Here is a 22171-nt window from a genome sequence, read left to right on the forward strand (position 1 = left end):
CCTTTATGAACATGAGTTTTATTAAATTTTTCTTCTCTCTCTCTCTCGAGCAGAATCATAACATTGTGTTGGAGTATTGTTAGATGGAAAGTGTGGTAACTTGATGCATTTGTGTAATGTAGAGTATTCTATCAGTAGGTACACATGGCCATTATACTGATCTTCGTGCTTTTTCTATATAAATTAGTTATGTAATATAGATCTCCATTATTAAAAAAAACTTATAATATTACATTAAAGCCTTACGGCTCTGTACGGCTTTTTCACGGCCCCTTACGGAAATTGCAATCTAAAAAAGAATACAAGAAGACGAAGCATTCATAACTAACAAAGCTTTCACTTTTACCAGCAAAAGCTAGTTTTTGTGAAAATCGCCAAATAACTGCAGCATATTCTCATATCTAGGTGAAAATTTCACATTCAGGTGAAAATGTCATGCTCAATAACAGCATGATTCTACTTCACTAAAGTTCATAAAAGAATTTTCAAAATACGCACTAAAGCCAAAGGGTTTCTATCAATTCCTATATTTGCTGACAAAACCTCTTCAAAATGAAACGGTCGGTACTCTAATTCAATAATTGACATTTATTATCGAAAATGAGCCCGAATAAATAAAGCCAGAAAAAAATTGTCCCAGGAAAAATAATATGGAAGAAAATAAGAAGAAAAAATTGAGAGACAAAATAGCATAAAAAGAAAATTTCATATCTTATTATTTGTGTAGATACCTCTTCGGGCAGTTTCACAAGTATGCTTCTACTGTCTGTTTATGCATATTTCCCTCCAAACCGACCCCTAGCTATGAAAAAAGAATTTCAACATCGCTTTGTAAGTGATTCTGACACAAAATACCAAAACCAGATAAACGGTAATTCCCTTAAAAAAAATGTGTTCAATAATAAAAATGCTCCAAGGTTTAAATCAAGCTTTTTGGAACCAGTATCCTGGTCATATATCCTGGTCAGTATCCTGGTTTTAATAGTATAGGGTATTCGCTTTAAAACATACTTTTCATAGTTTTTTAACATTAAAATCGTTCTAAATCTGCCTTCTTCAAATTAATCATTACGAAAATGGAGTCAGATTTAAAAGCTTCAAAAGCTTTTTTTAAAAGTTATACTGATAAGCCTTAACTAGGTAGGTAGGTAAGTAGGTCGGTTTAATTTTTATTCACAATATAAACATAAATAAAAATGACACGAATAAAATATTGCAGCAAAAAGAAAGTCCTAAGGACTTGTGCTGCAAATTCATATTACGATTTATATCTTATAAAGAAATATCTAAACATAACATCTCATGATTTTCCACCTGATTAGCCCATCTTATATATAGATAGATAGATATATAGTTTATTTTAGCCCACCATCAGAACAACAACATAGCAGAGTATAAAGAAAAAAATAAAAAGGAAAAATAAAAAGGCGAAAAACAATACTTCAAGACTGAACGATAAGATTACATTCACTATATACATTCATAGCGCATATATGATGTGAAACGGCAGGAAATCATAAAGCTGCTCAAGGGCACCTTTTCTAGCATTAGTCTCCTGCCCTGCCACAGCTTCATGGGGATCAGGAATTTGATACTTGTTCAAAAGAAATGAGTTTCTCTCGAATAGCGGTATGCGTATCAAAAACTTCAAATATCTTCCAAAACGCGGACCTAACTTTTAGTCTCTCTGTTTCTGTGAACCATTCCCAAAGCGGAGAAAGGTAAAGGACATGTGGTATTGCCACTGCTCTGTACATCCTCGCCAAAATTTGCCGATTGTAAGAATACTTCAGCGGGGCTAGTTTAGCATGGCTCACTTGCAGGTTTGACACAAAGGTACCAAGGCAAAGAGTTCTTGTAGTTTTCTTATCTCAGCCGTACCGAAGAACTAAATATTTGAGCGAAGGTGGCGGTGGGATAATAGCACCATCTACGGATACAGTTGGTGCTGTTGCCTCTTGTTTTGCAGAGCTGAATAAATTCCAAAGTAAAACTCTTCAAGTTTAAAAATCGTTTAGTCACACATTTTACCTAAAAGTAAACGAATTGACGGGGTTACTAGTTCACTAGTTCACTAGTTCAAATCATTTACAATAGCATACTGTCCTAGTTAAGGGAACATTCAACTAACGATTAATATCCTGTAATTTCATAAATGTTATATTTTCAGTTTCACTGGATAGCTTTGAAGTTTTGCGTGCAATTGGTAAAGGCAGTTTTGTAAAAGTAAGTACCATTTCCATTCGTTTCTCTATTGTTGTGTACCAGGACCATCAGATTTGCTTACAAAATTTCTTAAATACGGTAGATTGATTTTGTATATTTATGCAGTTGTAAATCATTCTATAAGGGTTTTAGGAAGCTCTTACACACTAACTCATAATTTAAATAAGGCTGTTCAGCTGAAAATGAAAGAAAAGCAGCGTTTTCTAAGAAGTGTCACATGGGACATGTTTTCCACAAGAGAGTTTCTTTAAAACGCACTTTACAGATTTTGGCTGTTATATATCATGGCTCACTGTTTACTAGGTTGCAGCTACTATTGTGTTGAAAAATAAGCGTATCGCATCACAGCTTGAATTTAAAAAAAAATACTTTGAACTATGTATTTAACAAAAAGAGTGCTAGATCAGTAAAACAAATAATCGGTAAGACTGTTTTGAAGCGAGGGAAGGATTAACTTAATTGTGGATCATACGGCCCTATCTCCGTAGCGTATAATTTAAGTAAATTATTCGAATATGTACTGCTCTCATTTATTGAACACAAGATGGATAATAATGCAAATCAGTTCGGTTTTAAGTCGCGTATGCCCACCGTATACTTGCAACAGTGTTACAGAAACATATCAAACAGTTCGTGGTAAGGAATTGTAATAAGGAGCGACCTGGCTCAATAGTAACCAAAACTCTAAAAAATAGCATCATAGGATCTTAACGAAAATCACACCATCAGATTCAGTGTATCAGAAAACCCTCTTGTAGAAGTTTCAAGCTCCTATCTACAAAAACGTGGAATTTTGTATTTTTTGCCAGAAGGCAGATGACAGATGCGTGTTTATTTGTTTGTTTGTTTTTTTTTTTTGTTGTTGTTGTTATTTTTTGTTTTTTTTCCCAGGGGTGATCGTATCAGCCCAGTGGTCCTAGAATCTTGCGAGTGGGCCCATTCTAACTAAAATGGAAAGTTCTAGTGCCCTTTTTAATTGACCGAAAAAAATTGGATTGCACCTAGGCCCCCTCCCAAGTTAATAATTTTCCCAAAGTCAACGAATCAAAAGTCTGAGATACCCATTTTATTCAGCGTAGTCACAAAAACTTATAACTATGTCTTTGGGGATGACTTATTCCCCAACAGTCCCCGTGGGAGGGGCTACAAGTTACAAACTTTGACCAGTGCTTGCATATAGTAATGGTTATTGGGAAGTGTACAGACGTTTTCAGTGGGATTTTTTGGCTGGGGGAAGGGTTTACAAGAGGGGGATATGTTGGGGGAGCTTTCCATCGAGGAATTTGTCATGGGGGAAGAAAATTTCCATGAAGGGAGCGCACGATTTTCTAGCATTATTCAAAAAAAAAACAATGAAAAAATAAATATGTAAAGTTTTTTCAACTGGAAGTAAGGAGCAGCATTAAAGCTCAAAACGAACAGAAATTATTATGCACATGAGGGGCTCATCCTATCCTAATACCCCGCTCTTTACGCTAAATTATTTTTAGTGATTTCAACTATTTATTCTACGGCTTTTGTGATTCTGGGGTCATTCTCATTGAATTGGGACAAAATTTAATCTTTAGTGTAAAAAGCGAGGTACTGACGAGGGGGTGAACCCCTCATATATGTAGTAAAAACATGAGGTTACAAAAGTACGTTACGTAGGCTGATTTATATGTTACGTTTATCTTTTACTAATAAAAACATTCGTAAAAATCAAAAGTTGTAGTTGCCTTTTTAAGTAACCAAAAAATCGTAGGGCAACTAGGCTTCCTCCACCGTTCCCTTTTTTCTCGAAATCATTCGATCAAAACTATGAGAAAGCCATTTAGCCAAAAAAAAACCTTGCAAATTTCGTGTTAATTATTCCTCTTCGGAGAGCCAAAATCCAAACATGAATTGATTAAAAAACGTTCAGAAATTAAATAAAAAAACAAGTTTTTTTTAGCTGAAAGTAAGGAGCGACATTAAAACTTAAAACGAACAGAAATGACTTCGTATATAAAAGGGGCTGCTTCCTCATCAACGCCCCGCTCTTTACGCTATAGTTTTTTACTGTTTTAAAAAGCAGAGTTGAGAGAAAGAGTCAAACTTTAGCGTAAAGAGCGGGGCGTTGATAAGGAAGCAGCCCCTTTCATATACGAAGTAATTTCTGTTCGTTTTAAGTTTTAATGTTGCTCCTTACTTTCAGCTAAAAAAACTTATTTTTGATTTAATCGTTTAAAAAACGGAAGTTCCTTTTTGTGCGTTAGACTTATCTAAAGCTTTCGATACTGTTTGTAGCTCTCAAGCATGACTTTCTCTGGCACGTCCGAGTGTGAATAGTTCAGTTATCTCTGTATTTCGATTTTAGTAAAATTTCCCGTTAGATCTGGGGTCCGTCAGGGTGGTGCGTTTTCACCTCGTATTTTTAAAGATTGCTTATCCAATGTTCTTAACAAGATACTGTTTTCATACTCTTCAGGGTTGTGAAATGTCTCCTATATTGCAAATGCGGATGATCTTCTGCTTGTTAGCAGGTCCAACTATACTTTAACGAAGTCTGTGTTTCTTGTATCGTGGTTGTATGGGGAAATTAACGCGAACATAAACGCGAATTTTTAGTGTTCAATTCAAGATCTTCTGCAAGCCGCTTGATTGTGGTTTAATATGTATAAAATATATCGAATCTTTCTGATGGCTTGGGATTAATATTTGCAAATCGCTTACGTTATTTCGTTTCCGGGCATTGAGTGATATTAAAGAGAAGCTTAAACTGGGTTACGCGAAAATTGTGCCCAACAGGGGAAGATATAACAGAAAAGCACTGACGAAATTGTACTCGAGTTTTGGTGACCATGCTGTTTTTTTCCCAGCTGGCCTTCATATCCTTTTTGACTAGGGGTTATTAGCGATATCAGAATAGTGTATTTTCAATATTGCAGGTTTTTATTGTATCTGCCCCACAGATACAGTAATAGAAAGATTATGCGGATTTTTGGTGCTTCAGATATTGTAAGTTGTTTTGTCAGTCAAAGTAGCCGTCTTCAACAGAATATTTATGCCACCTTGGGTGTTAACCACCCTCTTGTCCGGGTAGCCATAGCGCATTGAGTGTAATATTTATTTATATGTGTTGATGTTAAATGCATTTTCTTTCTCTTTTATTCTGTTTCTCCACTTCATTTTCTGTATAGTGGGTAATAAATAAATACCATATTATTATTATTAAAGTTGGTTGTGTAGTACCCAGGTCGGGGCTTTTATTTATATCTGAAGTGTGGACAGCAGTTTTCTAAGTTAGGAACTAAGGAAATTTTAAGGTGTCTAAGACCGTGGAAGCCTATTGCCAATTTCGATGCCCAGGAAATTTAAAGAAGTGCAGACTACCTCTTACTGCCTCAATTTTTCCCCTCTCCTCGCCAACAGCATGGTCGAATACTAATACTACTACTAAAAACTCCCCGCAGCACCAAGCTTCCTGAGGTCAACACAGCTACGCACGCTGCTCCTCCGTCCGAATGTATTCAAATCCTCCCTTTTTACACCCTCCCAAGAAGTTCCCATTTCCTTCAAATCTTTCTTTATGACGACCTCAATTACTTACCACCCCAAAGAAGGACAAACTGCTTCCTGTTTAGCCCTAGACGGTTGGCCAAAAGGACAATCTTCGGCACTCTGTCATCCTTCCTCCGCACACCGTGTTCTATCGATCTAGATTTTTCTTTCATTTTAGCACTAGAAAGCGTGATTGAACCATATTTTTTTGTAGAGCCTACTGTTTGAAATACGGTTAGTCAGCCAGGTACCCAGAACAAACCGTAGGCAATTTATCTGGAAAACATGTAGCAAATCTTCATCCAATTTTCTGAGCACCCAAGCTTCAGAGCCATATTTGACCTCTGTCATCACTGTAGCTTCTAATATTCTAATCTTGGTTTGCAGACTTATCTTCCTATTCTTCAAAACTTTTTTTAACTATGAAAAACCACCATGAGCCTAGGCTATTCTACTTTTAACATCTTCAATACTACCATCATCTTTACTAATTAAAGTAATAAGGTAAGTGAAGCTGCCCACCTGATCAATCGTTTTCGTTATCCAACGCCACCTTTTCATCTTCACTTATTCCTAGCCTCAGTGACTTAGTCTTCTTAACCATAATTTTCAAACCTATTATAGCACCCTTAACTCGCAAAACCACTCAAAACTCATTAATTTTGCTCATTATTTCATCTAGGATGCTTAAATCATCAGCATAATCTAATTCCAGAAGAGTTTTTCTTCCCCATTGGAAAGCATGGCCTCCCATTGCCTTTTCTGTACTGAGTATATCGAGAGACAAAGTATATCAAACTGATCCATATAAAGGAGGATATAACACAACTCCTGGTTTAATACAAAAGCAGCTACTAACCTCATTTCCCACCTTAACCACAGCAGTGTTATTCTCGTACATAGCACTAATAACTTTAATGTAGTTGTCCGGTATACCATACAAGGATAAGACCTTTGCTAAAGCTTTTCAATCAACAGAATCAAACGCTTATTCATAATCTATTAAACCGAAAACCAAATGTGTTTGACAAATCAGGCACTTCCCAATTAGCAACATAAGAGTGAAAATTTGTTCGTTACATCCGCTACCTTTTTGAAAACCGCGCTTTTCTTCTCTTAAAACTTTGTCTGCAGCATCTCTCAGTCTAAGAAGTGTTATATTACTAAGTAATCTGTTAATTATGCTTCGATAAATGCTGCGCACGCTCTTTTCGCGTCTCTTATGCAGTGGTATAATTAAGGTTTTCTTAAAATCGTTAGGTACTTCCCCTTTTCTCAAAATTTATATTCATAATCTTCAATAACCTATTCCTAACCTCAGAGGCCAACATATAAAAAAAACTCATTTACCACACTATCAGCACCTGGAGCCTTATTATTTTTTTAAATTCTTTTAGTACTGTCGCTAATTCTTCCTTATAAAACAAATCTTCCTTCACATCCAAGGTATCACAAACTCCATTTTCAACTATATCTTTTCCTGCAACTCCATCTCGGTTTACCACATTATCAAACTGTTGTGCCCATCTTTCTTTAACTTTTTCCTACTATTTTTCACCCCGTTCCTATCTTTAGTTAAATAAAAAAAAAACAAGTTTTTACAACTGAAAGTAAGGACTCACATTAAAACTTAAAACAAACAGATATTACCCCGTATATGAAAGGAGCAGTTCCCTCCTCAACGCCCCACTCTTTGCGCTACAGTTTGACTCTTTATCTCAATTCTAGTTTTTAAAACAGTAAAAACTTTGGCGTAAAGAGCGTGGCGTTAAGGAGGGAACAGCCCCTTTGGATGGATATATGTTTGTTTGTTTTTTTGTTGTTGTTTTTCCCCAGGAGTTACTGTATCAACCCATTAGTCTTAAAATGTCGCGGGAGGGCTCATTCTGAAGGAAATTGAAAGTTGTAGTGCCCTTTTTAAGTGACCAAAAATCAGATGGCTCCTAGGCTCCTTCCAACACTCATTTTTCCCAAAATCACCACATCAAAAGTAAGAGATAGCCATTTTTTTCAGCATAGTAAAAACATAATAATTATGTATTTGGAAACGACTTAATCCCCCACAGTCCCCGGTGGAGGGGCTGCAAGGTACAAACTTAGACAATTGTTTACATATAGTAATGGTTATTGGGAAGCGTACAGATGTTTTCAGGGGGATTTTTTCACGTTGGGAAGGGAGTTACGTGGGATGTTCTCTCCATGGAGGAATTTATCATGAGGGAAGAAAATTTCCATGAAGAAGGCGCAGGATTTTCCAGCAGTAATAAAAAAAACAATGAGAAAGCAAATAAAAAACAGGTTTTTGCAGCTGGAAGTAAGGAGCAGCAGCAAAACTTAAAACGAGCAGAATTTATTATGCATATAAGGGTGTTCGTCTCCTCGAAAATATCTTACTCTTTGCGCAAAAGTATTTTTAGTAAATTCAACTATTTAATCTGTGGCCTTTGCGGTTCAAGGGATAATTCTTAAAGAATTGGGACGAAATTCAAGCTTTAGTGTAAAGAGCGAGGTATTGACTAGAGGCGAACCCTTTTATATACATAACAAAAATACACAAATATAGAAGTCCTTTACGTAAGTTAACTCGTAAGTTAACTTATTTATTACAAAGAAAACCCTTCAAAAAAATAAGAAGTTCTAGTTGTATTTTTAAGTAGCCAAAAATGGGATGGCAACTAGGCCTCCTCACTCACCTTTTTTTAAAATCAAAATCGTCCAATCAAAACTTCGAGAAAAAGCTATTTAGCCAAAAAAATTATTAATATGGAAGTTAGACTTATTAAAATATTCCTGGCCGTCTGGCAAAAAATAAAAATTCTAAATTTTGGTAGTTCTGAGCTTGAAACTTCTTCAGCTGGTTTCTCTGATACGCTGAATCTGTTGATGTGGTTTTCGTAAAGGTTCTATGGCTTTTAGTGGCTGTTTTCCCCTATAAGGCAAATTTTCTCAGGGTCGTAATTTTTGATCAGTACGACTAAACTTCATGAAACTTATATATTTAAAATCAACATTAAATTGTGATTCTTTTGATGTAACTATTGGTATTTGTAAGCAAAGAAATAAGCTTTCCAAATTGGTAAGCAAAAGAAGTTGCTAAGTCTTTTTTAGGCTGCGAAGGTATTAATCAAAGAATACTAATTGCTCCTTCCTGCCTGAGTAAACAAATTCTATATAACCTGATTTCATTCTTCCTACCCCTAGAATATGAGTTTCTGAAACTCCTAGTAAGTTCGGTTTGAATCGTCTGAATTCGTTAGTCAAAATGTTGATACAATAGTCATTTTTTAATGACATAAAAATCTAAGTTCAAAATTTTCATGTCCTTTAAATCATTGAAATTAGCTTGGCCTCAGGAATAGCAATGATCCCGGGTATCAGTGCAGGACGCGGATCACTTATCTTCTCAAGTCTACACCGAAGCGCTTAAGTCGACTTAGAACCGGACAGGAAGGGTTCATGGGACCTCCAGTATGAATGGAGGCTTTGTGCAATGCTGAATTAATCTTGGTCGCAACATGGCTTTCAGCACTTGGCGATTCTCTTCAAAATCCTGCACAAACAGTCTCAGGCCTATTACCCCCAGCTCATTATATATTCATGCCTACAAATATTATGCTAATATGGGGAGGCAGCCCATAATAGAAAAATTAGCTAGAAAGAGGTTTTTCAGCCCGAAAACACCCGTCAAAACAGACAAAACCCAGAAGAATCATCCATTAATTCATTTTTAATTATTTTCTATCAATTCATTAGAATCCTTTGCGAATGCTGCGTGGTTTACTAGGATATAATTTATTCGAGGGGTTCCAGTCTTCAAATGGGGATATAGCTTACCGTAGGGTCTCCAGTCTTGTAAGTATCCCGAAAGGGTCGAGGAAGCCCTTTGGAGAGGCTGTTGTCCATATATCTGGATCTTATGTCCTGCCAAAGTTATCCTCCTATGTAGGATCCTCCCACGATGGTGTTCTGCATCACCAAGCAATTAAAGCCATTACTGGGAGAAGGTTTTTAACTCACAAGACGTGTAAACACGCCAGTGGGCCCTGTTGACTGTACATTTGAGGAGCCTTCTTCCTCCTCCACACGTGTTAATAGCCTTGAGTTAGGGTGCCCCAGTTTCTACTATGGACCCCCTGGAACCAGGTCTCCCCTTGGTCCGTGCCTCCTACGAAGGTACCCTACATATTAGTAGGGTGTTCCCCTAACGCCATCTCGGGACACGCTAAGTGGCGTGGGGGAGGCCCCTCAAAGCTGGTAATTGGTAAATACATTTTCTTATAATTACGATTTAGCTGTCTCAAATAAAAATCACATATTAATGTTGCCATCTATTTTATAGCAAAAAAAGTCTTTTAACTGAAATAGTTTCACAAAGAAAGATGAAGAGGCGAAAAAGAAAACAACAGAACTCGGATAACGAAAGAAAAAAAAGAAAAGGAAAAAAATGAAGACATTGAGTGTTATTCAGCGAACAAAAAATTATACAATTAAAAAACGATATAGTCATATTAATTGTTAAAAATCAATCTCGCGGGAAGCCTTACATTGAGGTTTTGTATTGTCCATTTTTATTCCCAGTTTTTGTGTTTTTCAGGGATGTGGCTCAGGTCAGTTTGTGGTAACGAACTATGAATAAGGAGTTACTTGGCTCAGTTGTTACCGAAACTCTAGAAAACAAAAATTTATATATATATATATATATATATATATATATATATATATATATATATATATATATATATATATATATATATATATATATTAATTCATCAAGTTTAGTGTTACCCATCAAAAGTTACGACCCTGAGAAAATTTGGCTGATGTTCAAAGAAGGAGAAAACACCCCCTAAGACTCAAAGAATCTTAATGAAAATCACAGCACCAGATATAGCACATCAGAGAACCCTTCTGCAGAAATTTCAAGCTCCTATATACAAAAATGCGGAATTTTAGATTTTTACCAGAAAAAAGATCACAGATACGTATATATTTGTTGTTTTTTTTCCAGGGGCGATTGTATCGAAATGGTGTTCCTAGAAGATCGGGAAAGGGTGTATTCGAACGGAAATTAACGGTTCTAGTGCAAATTTTATTGAGCAAAAAGATTGGAAGGTGACTAGCCCCACTCCCACGCCCCTTTTTTCCCCAAAGTTATCGGATAAAAATTCTGAGATAGTAATTTTGCTCAGCATGGTTGAAACATCCAATAACTATGTCAATAGGGATAACATAAATCTCCCCCCGTAACCCGTGCTTGGATTTCCAATTCCAGAGGCTATTTTCAGCGTGCTCGGATTTTCGGGAAAAAATCCATGGAAGGGGGATTTCTGGAATTGTCATTGGTGGAATTTTCAGCAAGCATGGAATTGTACGGAGGGAATATTATAGGGGAATTGTCCATAGGGAATTTTAAAGGAGATGTATTTTATGTGGGAGGAGCTCTCCACGAAGAAGTTTTCCCAAGAGGAGAGGGAATTTTTAATGGAGATTGAGCCAGATTAATAAAAAAAAATAAGTTCTTCAGCTGAAAATAAATTCAACAATAAAATTCGATATAAACAGAAATTATTCTGAATTTGAAGGGGTTGCCCCTCTTCTCTATACCTTACTCTTTACGCTAAAGCTTGACTGTCTTGTCCCATTTCTTATGATCAACTTCGGAAACACGGGAACCGTTTAATTAGAACAGGAATCTTTTTTCAAAGTACTTACAACTTTAGCGTGAAAAGCAAGGTATTGAAAAGGGGGTCAGCGCATTAATATATGGAATAATTTTTTTCGTTTTGAATTTTAGTGCTACTACTTACTTTCAATTGAATTTTTTTTATTTAATCAATACGAAAGGGTGATTTGCCCCTTAAATTCTATTTGAGATTAGGTATGTATTGAGGTATATGCTTTTGGGTCCCGGAATTAGTAATAATCCAGCCACTACCCTATTTACATAGTATATCATCGTGCCATCAATTTTCTTTGATGGCAACCATGCTCAGTGAGCTACTACCGCAATTTTTAGGTACTTTGGGTACATTGAATTAATCACGAGATTAGTAAACTGCTAACTGAGTTTTGATCCTAAAGAGCAATGGCTCGTATACCGATGACCTGATTGTTTTGAGAACAAACAAAATTGAAGAGAGGGAATTTTAGAAGTTTATGTTATTTGTGAATTTTTCTTACCCATTAGGTTTTTGAACGATTCCCCTTGCTCTGGTAGCCACGTCTTTTTATTCACCTTATGGTGATTAAATATTCTTTCTTTCTTGGAGGCTCAAAAGACAATATGAAATGAAAATAAAACAAGGTTCTTTAAGTGCAAGCAAATAACATTACCTATTGAGAAAGACTACGTAATGTTGGTTCAGTATTTCAGTAAACATTTGTTTCTATTTTTAATAATATAAAAAGAATCCACTTTTAGCTTACAGATGGTATAATACCTTTGATTAGCTTCTTTTCTTCCACATATATAAAACAATGAAGGTTAGATTGTGCAAGTTTTTCAAAAAGTGTATTCAACACACGACATGATAGCAGTGCTAAAATAGGGAAAACAGAGAATGCTATCCACAGTGTTTATGCGAAGAAGGGCCCTTTAAATGATTGGACAGTTGTTGTTTTTTACATAGTTTCGTAAAACAATTGCATTCTTTCTTACTTCTGAAGAAAAACGAACCTACCCTTAAAGAATGGTGTGAAATAATACTTAAGTAATTCAACTTGAGTACATCAGAGTTGACTTAACTTACTTAGTACTAAACAACTTAAGTACTTAAGTACTTCAACTTCAGTAAAGCTGAGCAACAAATAAAGACAATGAAATATAATATCTGGTAAGACAGTATTTTAAAAGTCTAATTGCGTCTTCTGTCAGGAATAGTAAAGTAGTAAAAAGTACAAACAATTTTTGAGTCATGACATTTTCTGCAAGTAAACTGTCTGTTCTTCTGTAGTTCTTAGCGTCAAGAGATTTCTTACTAGTAACCTTTCTGTCTTCTGCAGCTCTTAATAAACTTAAAGTGTTTCTACAAGTAAGCTTTCTATTTTTCTGTGGTTCTTAACGTCACGTCTTTTGTAAGTAGACTCTCTGTTTTCTGTAGTTGCTAAAGTCACGACGTTTCTACAAGTGACATTTATGTTTTTATGGCACTTGGTATTAGCCAAGTGACATATAGCAATCGCAAATTCTGTCCGTCTGTCTGTCGGTCCCGGTTTGGCTACTTTAGTAACTTCCAGGTAAGCTAGGATGGTGCGATTTGGCGGGCGTGTCAGGGACCGGACCAAATTAAATTTGAAATAGTCTTTTTCACAATTTGGCTATCCCGGGGGGGGGGAGAAGAGTGGGGGGCTGTTTAATTCGGAAAAAATAGAAAAAATGAAGTATTTTTAACTTACGAACGGTGGATCAGATCTTAACGAAATTTGATGTTTGGAAGGATATTGTGTATCAGAGCTATTACTTTAAATCCCGAACGGATCTGGTGACATTGGGGTTGGGGGGGTTGGGAGGGGAAACCTAAAATCTTGGAAAACACTTAGAGTGGAAGGGTCGAGATGAAACTTGGTGGAAAAATAAGCAAAAGTCCAAGATATATGATTGACATAACCGTAACGGAACCGCTCTCTTTGGGGTAGTCGGTGGGGGGGGGGTTATTTCGAACATTTAGAAAAAATGAGGTGTTTTTAACTTAAGAACGGGTGATCAGGTCTCAAATAAAATTTGTTATTTAGAAGGATATCATGTCTCAAGGCTCCTTTTTTAAATCCCGACCAGATCTGGTGACATTGGGGGGAGTTTGGGGGGAGCCTAAAATCATGGAAAACGCTTAGACTGGAGGGATCGGGATAAAACTTGATAGGAAAAATAAGCAGAAGTCTTAGGTACGTGATTGACATAATTGAAACGGATCCACTCTATTGATGGAGGAGGGTTAATTCTGAAAAATCAGAAAAAATGACGTATTTTTAACTTACGAGGGAGTGATTGGATCTTCATTAAACTTCATATTTAGAAGGACCTCTAACTTAGATCTCTTATTTTAAATCTCAACCGGATCCAGCGTCATTGGGGGGTCTGTTAGTGGGACCGGAAATCTTAGAAAACACTTAACTTGTCTAAGATACGTTACTGACATAATCGGACCGTATCTGCTCTCTTTGGTGGAGTTGGAGGGGGGAGTAATTTGGAAAAATGAGGTATTTGTAACTTTCGAACGGGTGACCAGATCTTAATGAAATTTGATATTTAGAAGGATCTTGTGCTTTAAAGCTCTCATTTTAAATTCCGACCAGATCCTGCGACATTGGAGGGAGTTGGAGGGGGAAACCAGAATTCTTGGAAAATGTGAAAATTGCGGTATTTTTATCTTACGAATATGTGATCTGATCTTAATGAAACTTGATATATATAGAAGGATCTTATGTCTCAGATCGAATTGGAAAACTTAAAACGAACAGAAATTACTCCGTGTATAAGAGGGGCTGTTCCCTTCTCAACGCCCTCCTCTTTACGCTAAAGTTTGACTCTTTCTCTCAATTCTACTTTATTAAACAGAAAAAACTTTAGCGTAAAGAGCGGGGCGTTGAGAATGGAACAGCCCCTTTAATACACGGAGTAATTTCTGTTCGTTTTAAGTTTTAATGTTGCTCCTTACTTTCAGTTATAAAAACTCGTTTTTTATTTAATTTCTGAACGTTTTTGAATTAATGCATGTTTCATTTTGGCTCTCCGCAAATAAATTAATAAAATGAAATTTGCATATAAATTCTTGTTTTAGCTAAATGGTTTTCTCTTAGTTTTGATCAGACGATTTTGAGAAATAAGAGCTGAGGAAGGAGGCCTAGCTGCCCACCAATTTTTCGGTTACTTAAAAAGGCAACTCAAACTTTTAATTTTTAACGAACGTTTTTATTACTAAAAAATATTCGTAACTTGAGAATTAACTTACGTAACAAACTTCTACATTCTTATATTTTTTTATGTATATGAGGGGGTTTTTCCCCTCGTTAATACCTCACTCTTTACTCTAAAGCTTAAGTTTTGTCCCAGTTCTTTAAGAATTACCCCTGAATCAGAAAGGCCATATAATATATAGTTGAAATTACTAAAGACACTTTAGCATAAAGAACGAGGTATTTAGGAGGAGAAGAACCCCTCATATGCGTAATAATCTCTGTTCGTCTTAAGTTTTAATGCTACTCCTTACTTTCAACTGAAAAACTTTTTCATGTTTATTTTTTCAGTGTTTTTTTTTTTATTATAGTAATACTAGAAAACCCTGCGCCCTTTTCATTGAATTTCTCTTCCCCATGACATATTTAACCAAGGAAACATCCTCTTACATAGCCCCCTCCCCTCAACCCCTCCCCCTCCAAACCAAATAAATCCCCCTGAGTCTATACACTTCCCAATAACCATTACTGTTTGTAAACACTGGTCAAAGTTTATAACTTGCCGCCCCTCCCCTAGGGACTGTTGGAGAATAAGTCATCCCCAAAGACTTAGTTATTACGGTTTTTGACTATGTTGAACGAAATAGCTATCTCAAAATTTTGATCCGTTGACTCTGGGAAAAAATGAGCGTGGGAGGGGGCCTAGGAGCCCTCCAATTTTTTTGGTCACTTAAAAAGTGCACTAAAACTTTTCATTTCCGTTAGAATAAGTCCTCTTGCGACATTCTAGGACTACTTAGTCGATATGATGACCCCTGGGGAAAAGTAAAAAAAAACAAAACAAATAAACACGCACCCGTGATCTGTCTTCTGCTTTAGCGAGCTGACTTTAAAGAATGCACTCATTTATTCTAAGAGACCTTAATGTTATTTGGCCAAGAGAAAACATGCAAAGAGGATTTAAGACTAAGTCTTCCCAAATTATTTTAGAATTTGATATGGCAATCCAAACTCCTTCGGCACCGTTGTCGTCATCATTTAGAATGTTTATTTTGTAAAATAACGCTGTACTTTAACTGAGTTCAAAGGCTTAAGAGACAATCAATGTAAAAATGTCCTTGTACCCTTGAGTAAGGCAATAGGAAAATTAAATTCATAACAAAAAAATATGCACCTTTTCTTAAAAAAAAAAACAAAAAAAAAAAAAAAAAACAATTCAAACCAAGCAAATGAGTAATTAAAAAAGCACTTCAAACCAAGCAAATGAGTAATTAATAGTATTTGAAGCATGTAAAAGAAAAAAATGCTTGAAACACGTAAAAGGAAATTCAGATCCGTATTCAAATGAAACTATAAATATGCATTTAAATAAGTTTCCCACGTTCAAAAACAGTTTCTAAGCACGTGCTTCATGTTTGTGTTGCTGTGATTCTTGGTGTTAAGAAAATAATCTGTTATCTTTCGACGAGATAAAAATCTATTGGCTTGCTCGGCAAAATTGGCTGAACTGATTGGTGGATCCAAGAAGAAGGGGCAGGAGGGTTCACAGCCTTGACAATGGGGAAATATACTTTCATATTCACAGTTATAAAGATATTGCAAGAAAAACAGTATTTAGAATTCCCAATCTCCCCCCCCCCTCCGAAAACCATGGATCTACCGTCCAATCCACCGTGAAATACTTTTCATGTGTTGACAGCTCAAATATTAAAATGCCCATATTTTATATTTTTTTTCAGGTATGCATAGTTCAAATGAAAAGGAACAAGAAAATGTATGCTATGAAATATATGAACAAAGAACAATGTCTAAATAAGGGTGCAATTCGCAATGTAGTCAGAGAAGTGGAAATACTAAGCAAATTGGATCACCCTTTCTTAGTTAATCTTTGCTTCTCTTTTCAAGGTAAAAATTTACTTAACATGTTCAAGAGTGCAATATCTTCTGTGCAGTATTTTCCTCCAAGTAGGTTTGCCCTCTTGGTGCAACGAGGATCTTAAGAATTCTATACCATAGGAACCTTAAGCAGAAATAGTAGGAAACAGATCTCACTTTGTCTCAATTCATAGGAGGATTCTGCCTTCTTCTCCTTTTTCATATTCTTTATTAGAAAGGTTTTGGGGCAACCAATGGAGGCTCCATCTCCCTTTCCTTCTTAACCAATATTCATTTTGAAGCAGTAACTAATATGAAAAGAAAAGTAGGGCGGAATTCTGCTTTAGCTGTAATAGCACAATTCGTCTTATTTGCGCTATTGTTCAAAAATGAAATGTCCTTATTATTGTTTCTTAAGCACTGGGCTGAAAGCGTAGACCTTAGTCATATTGCAGCCATCGATTGAAACTCAACTAGTTTGACCTAAAGTGACGAAGTTGTTCCAAGAAATAAAGTAAAATATTGTTTTATTGCTTAAGACTAGGTCTTAAAGCTGTCAGAATCTAAAGTTCAAAGAAAGCGGTTAGCTTAGTACGCATAGGTATCAAGCTCCGTAAAAACATTTCTACTCTGGTTGATCAAGTCGATACTGACGAAAACTCATCAGTCAAGATGGTGTTTCAGAATTTAATGGAGGCAGAGTCAGCTGTTTTAAGATTAAGTGTCGTGATTAAAGTTTGATATTCTAAGATCCTTGGGATCATTACTATAGTCAGTGTCAATAATTCACTACTTCAGCAGCCGTGGTCCATCAGCCTAATTGTAATTGATATATTGCTGAATTTAATTAATTGCAACCTATACATTAATTTTCTGACTTAAGCTGAGTAAAAAATATATTAATATGCTATGGTATAAAATATCCGTATATTCTAATGGAGCTATAATTAATGAAACAATTAATCAAACTGTTTACTGTAATATATGCATAAAAATATATGTAGAAATATGCCAAATAAAAAATGTGGCTCAGCAACAAAAGGCAATTATTGAATTTATTTTATTTTGCATTAATCACCATGTCACATCTAGTAAATCTCCATCCGCTTTTCGGAGCACCCATGCCTTTGAGCCATATTTGACAACTGTCATCACTGTACCTTCCAATATTCTAATCTTGGTTTTCAGACTTATCTTTCTATTCTTCCAAACTTTTTAAATTGTGATTGAACACCCTGAGCCTTGGTTATTCTACTTTTAACATCTTCACTGCTCCCACCGTCTTTACTAATTATACTACCAAGGTAAGTGAAGCTGCAAACCTGCTCAATCTTTTGTTACCCAACGTCACATTTACTTCTTCACTTATTCCTAGCCTTAGTGACTTAGTCTTTTTAAAACTAATTTTCAAACCTATTCTAGCAAACTGAAATCGCAAAACCCTTAAAAGTTCATTCATTGTTCATTCTGTTTCAAATTTAACACGAACATAAACTACAATTATAAGAGGTACTGCTATGAATGAATAGATAAATTGTAAAACGAACAGAAATTATAATAAATTGTCACGATTTTTCTTTAGCCTAGCAAAATGGTTAACACGCTAGGTTTGGAATCCTTTGTACTTGAGGACAGGAGGTTCGAGTCCTGGCGTCACTCGTTTTTTTGGTTTGAAACGGAGACCAGCGGCGTGACTCTGCAAAGTTAGTCAGAGTCGGTCCAGCTCTAAATGAGTACCTGGAGAAATCTGGAGAAGATAAACAGCAAGGGTATATGAAATAGCAGGGTAGACGGCCCCAGCCCCCAATGCGCTTCCTGTCTGAAGGACAATGAAACAGAAATCAGCACCGCCGGTAATTACCGTAGAGTCCAATGCCATATTATTTAACTTCTTTCTTTACCTTTAACAGCCCCTAGGAAAAAGCCTCCACCCTCCCACAAGCCCATTCAAAGTTAAACCTGTGTACACCATGATTCCTTATATTTCTTGTTTGACGACAATCTGGAAGGAAGAAGTTTTACCAACCTTTCATAGTTACAAGGTGCTTATGTTTTTAAAAAACTTCAACTTCAAAGACATCGCAGGTGTGTAGATTCAGAATTTTATTAAGGGGCAAGAGGGGTATCAATCCGGAGAGTCATGGGGCATAGGCTATATAATAATTTTTCTCCAAATTACCTGGGGGAGGGGGAACTACCCCCTTCCTCCTTACAAACGAAACCATTGTATGTCTGATAAATTAATTAAGCAGAAATGGATCAAACAGTTTGTGGTACCGAACAGTAAGTAAGGAGCGACCCAGCTCAATAGTAATTGAAACTCTAAAAACTGAATCTTGATACCAATAGGTATATCGAAAGAATTAAATTTTTATGCTTATTTCAATATATAAGTTTCATTAAGCTTAGGCTTACCCATCAAAGGTCACGAGCCTGGGAAAATTTGCCTCATTTTCAAAAAAAGTGAATTTTGTTTCAGAAATGTGGAATTTTGTATTTTTTGCCGGAAGAAAGATCACAGATTTGTGTTTATTATTAATTTTTTTATTTGTTTGTTTTTTTCCCAGGGGTGATCGTGTCGACCCAGTGATCCTTAAATATCGTGAGGGGGCTCATTCATACTTAAAGTAAAAGTTCTAGTGCCCTTTGTAAGTGACCAAAAAGATCGAAGGGGCACTAGGCCCCTTCCCCACCCGTTTTCCGCAAAATCGTCCAATTAAAATTTTGTCATTTTATTCATATAGTTGAAAGGCCCAATAACTGTGCCTTTAGATATGATATGACCCCCAGAGCCCAAGGGATAAGATCTTTAAGTTATAAAATTGTTCATTGTCTACGCATAGTACTTGTTATTGGTTAAAAAGCATATATTTTAGGGTGAGAAGACGAATTTTCTACTGTTTTTTTTTCCACGGTGGAACTTTCTATCGAGAGGTACGTTTCCAGTTGAAGAGCTTGTCAGAGGAAATTATACACTGGGAAAATTTGCCAGAATTCTTAACAATTTTTTATTTCTTCCTTTCTCTTTTCGGCCTCGATTTACGCGTGGAGTTATTAAGGGTAATCGTCACCGGGATTGAATTGTCTAGAAGTTATATTTGTGGGGAGAGCATTTCTCCGTGGAGGTGGGGCCTCATCTCCCAAGACTATTTTAAAAAAATAAAAAATAAATAAAAAATACATTTTTCAACTGAAAGTAAGAAGCAGCATTAAAACTTAATACGAACAGAAATTATCACACATATGAAGAAGGTTACCTCCTCCTCAACACCTTGCTCTTTACGCTAAAGTTTGAATCTTGTCCCAATTCCTTAAGAACAACTCCTGAAACGATAAGGTTGTTTAATCGGAACAACAAGACGCTTTTTTTCAAAAGTACTCAAAAACTATAGCGTAATGAGCGAGGTGTCAATAGGAGGCAATCCCCTTCATATATGTAATAATTTCTGTTCGTTTTAAGTTTTAATGTTGCTCCTTACTTTCAGTTGAAAAAACTCTTTTTTTTTATTTAATTCAGTTGCAAATTCTTCAATGCTTCTTGAAGCTGGCGGAAGTCGCTTGAGTCTGAACATCGCTCGTAAGTTTATGGATTTATTTTCCTATTCATTCATTTGCTTGGAATTCCCGCTATGTAACAACGCGTTTCTGGCCCCTTCGAGAGAGCTTATGTCTATCCTAATGGGTTCCTAGACATTGGTACCGTCTTCGCCTATTTTTAAATAGCTATTTTCGGGAGGTTTTACGTCTAGAGGCTTTTAGCTAATTCATCAAACAGTCTCTCAGTAGCTGTTTACAGGGAAGATACCCTGAATCCCAGTCGTAAGTTTCACTTCCCGCTAAATTCCCAACATCCTTCAAGATAATTCTTCAGTGTCCCTCCCCCATGTTTTATACGTTTCAGATTTCTGGAAGGTCGTTCCTTTTGTGTTTTGCAAAATATCGACTAGATTTACGATACTGTCATAGAAATACAATAAAAGTTCAAAATAATAGATTGCAAACCGTTGATTATCTATCTCTCAGGCAATTGAAACATAATAAAAAATAGCTGCGCTTGAATCTGGTCCACTTCCAGTGCAGCAATTCTTTCGTTTGCTTATTTTCTAGCTTATTTGTGCTTACTGCTCATCTTGTATGATTTTATAATTTGTTAATAAGTTAATTTTTGCTATTTTATTGCGTTTTGTTAATTTTTTAAATTTGTTCTTGTATTAATACCATATGTCATATTTTATATTTATTTTATGTGTCATGATTATGTATTCTTATATGTGTCATGGGGGTCTTTCACAATTTATATTTTGCACCAAAGTTTGAAATTCGTTTCTGTTCTCTTTTGTTTCTTCTTTTTTTTGTCCTGTCTTTATATCTCTTTTTTTCTAAGGAAATTTAAAACAAATAAGTAAAGGAGTAAAATACTAATATTTACCTACTATCATGATGATCAGTTTATTTATAGATGCAGAAGACATGTTTATGGTCGTTGACCTGTTGCTTGGTGGTGACTTGCGCTATCACCTCCTTCAGAGTGTTTATTTTCCAAAGGAAGACATTCGATTGTACCTGCGTGAGATAGCCTCCGCTCTTGATTACCTCAGACTTAACTCCATAGTTCGTAGAGATGTAAAACCAGAAAATTTATTATTGGACGCGGAAGGTAAGTTGCACTTCCAAAGACTTCTGATATTCTGATAATCATAACTTTAGGGATGCTTTAAAAGTGGAAGGATAAAGTATAGGATAGAAATCCCTTATAATAATTTATGGAACACTGGGCTTCAAATGGCCCCCCTGTATTTACAGGAACAGGTTGCAGGCCTTTCCTTCAACCTAGTGGAAGGGGGATTGAGCCCAAGGCCACTTATTTCTAAGCAGAGAGCCACTTTGTCACTACAGGGTAGTTTGCTGGGGTAGTCAAACAGTCCGTGGTAACGAGCTGTAAGTAATGAGTGACTCGGCTCAATAGTCAACAAAACTCTAAAAAATAGAATTTTGATATCAATAGGTACATCAAAAGAATTGGCTTATTATGCTGATTAAATAAAAAAAATAGTTTTTTTTAACTGAAAGTAAGGAGTGACATTAAAACTTGAAACGAACATAAATTACTACGTGTATGAGAGGGGCTATTCCCTTCTCAATGCCCCTCTCTTTATGCTAAAGTTTGTTTCTTTCTCTCAATACTACTTTGTTAAACAGTAAGAAACTTTAGCGTAAAGAGCAGGGCGTTGAGAAGGGAACAGCCCCTTTCATACACGTAGTAATTTCTGTTCGTTTTAAGTTTTTTAATGTCGCTCCTTACTTTCAGTTGAAAAAACTAGTCCTTTTTATTTAATTTCTGAACGTTTTTGAATGAATGCATGTTTGGTTTTGGCTCACCGCACATAAATTATTAAAATGCGATATGCATATTAATTCTTTTTTTGGCTAAATGGCTTTAATATATTTTAAATATACGTAACTTAAGAATTAACTTACGTAAAAAACTTCTATATTCTTATATTTTTATTATGTATATGAGGGGGTTTTTCCCCAATTTATTACCTCGCTCTTTACACTAAAGCTTAAATTTTATCCCAGTTCTTTAAGAATGACCCCTGAATCAGAAAGGCCCACTGAATCAGAAACTACTAAAAATACTTTGGCATAAAGAGCG

The 22171-nt window shown here is 35.9% G+C and overlaps 1 protein-coding gene across 1 annotated transcript in view; it reads left to right on the forward strand.

Annotated features, from left to right (window-relative positions):
* The first annotated feature begins 20724 nt into the window (after positions 1-20724).
* The window catches only part of LOC136026782 (serine/threonine-protein kinase 32A-like), a 57635-nt gene continuing 56188 nt past the window's right edge, over positions 20725-22171 (forward strand). The window contains exon 1 of the mRNA XM_065703481.1: positions 20725-21172. Within this exon, the coding sequence (XP_065559553.1) occupies positions 20953-21172 (220 nt within the window). The 5' untranslated portion in view covers positions 20725-20952. The remainder of the gene's footprint in view (positions 21173-22171) is intronic.

Source organism: Artemia franciscana, chromosome 5 (assembly GCF_032884065.1).
Source record: "Artemia franciscana chromosome 5, ASM3288406v1, whole genome shotgun sequence".
NCBI lineage: Eukaryota > Metazoa > Arthropoda > Branchiopoda > Anostraca > Artemiidae > Artemia > Artemia franciscana.